This window comes from Monopterus albus, unplaced genomic scaffold, assembly GCF_001952655.1.
Source record: "Monopterus albus unplaced genomic scaffold, M_albus_1.0 scaffold292.1, whole genome shotgun sequence".
Classification (NCBI taxonomy): domain Eukaryota; kingdom Metazoa; phylum Chordata; class Actinopteri; order Synbranchiformes; family Synbranchidae; genus Monopterus; species Monopterus albus.
In genome coordinates, this window is record NW_018128172.1 from 221,280 (window position 1) to 222,241 (window position 962).

Below are 962 nucleotides of genomic sequence, written 5' to 3' on the forward strand. Positions count from 1 at the left end.
CTGAAATCAGATTTCTCTTGTTAGCCTCCATCCACACCACATCATACCAGGTCTATTAAAACCACGATGCTTAGATTGTCAGATCCGGATTCATGTGATGCCTCTAAAACAGTTCAACAGTAAAACAAACCAAAAAAAAAAAAACCTGCAGAAACACAAAAAAGGCCACTTCACTGCTGTTTTGAAGCATCTTGGCTATTAGCCCAGTTCTTAACAAAATAACTGCAGAGGTATGAGATCTGAACTAGATCAACAAATACACTGTAAGGCGGGTTTAGCACCCAAATTTATATTTGAAGAATTTATTTTATTTGTTAAAGCAGAGAGGTTTCATCGCTATTTCTCAGCTCCTTCATGCTAAAGTAGCTCCTAGTATCAGACTCCATCATCAGCACCGGTTTGATTCTCTGCAGGATGCTAAGCTAACACATTACCCGCTCTGCTAAGCTCATCTCCAGCTGTTTGGTGTACTACTCAACATCTGTCCGGACAGACTCGCGTATACAAATCTGCTTGTTAGCTGCACACGTCTGTGTTATTAAAACGCAGTTAGCTGACCTGCTAGCCCAACCTACTAGCTCCGTTAGCATTAGCAGTAGCTCTGTGCAGCACCGACACATGGTGAAATAAATCCTACCTGTGAACGTCACCGTCTCTCTGCAAGTTAACTCATATTTTTAGGTGTCTGTTCAGTTTTCTGCCTGTCGCTGTTTAACCTCCAACTGTGCTTCTTATCATAAAACGAATAGCTCTGCAGTTAGCAGTTAGCCTCTCTGCAGCAGAGATCTATTTCCATTCAGTCAACACACCAGAGCACGTGACCGGAGCGCAGGACATGCACTGCTGCAGCTGGTGCATCGGGACGCACGGTCCTGAGCATGGGTAGGCTCAGTGCACAGTCCCAGGGACCCAAGGGCTCAGGGGGCCCCAACTACAGGACGAAGAAGAAACTGTTCCTCTGC

At 45.2% G+C, this 962-nt stretch overlaps 1 protein-coding gene across 1 annotated transcript in view; it reads right to left on the reverse strand.

Moving 5' to 3' along the window:
• Nucleotides 1-962, reverse strand: part of LOC109973512 (WAS/WASL-interacting protein family member 2-like) — an 18,522-nt gene extending 17,560 nt beyond the window's left edge. The window contains exon 1 of the mRNA XM_020623166.1: nt 810-962. Coding sequence (XP_020478822.1) covers nt 810-880 — 71 coding nt within the window. The 5' untranslated portion in view covers nt 881-962. The remainder of the gene's footprint in view (nt 1-809) is intronic.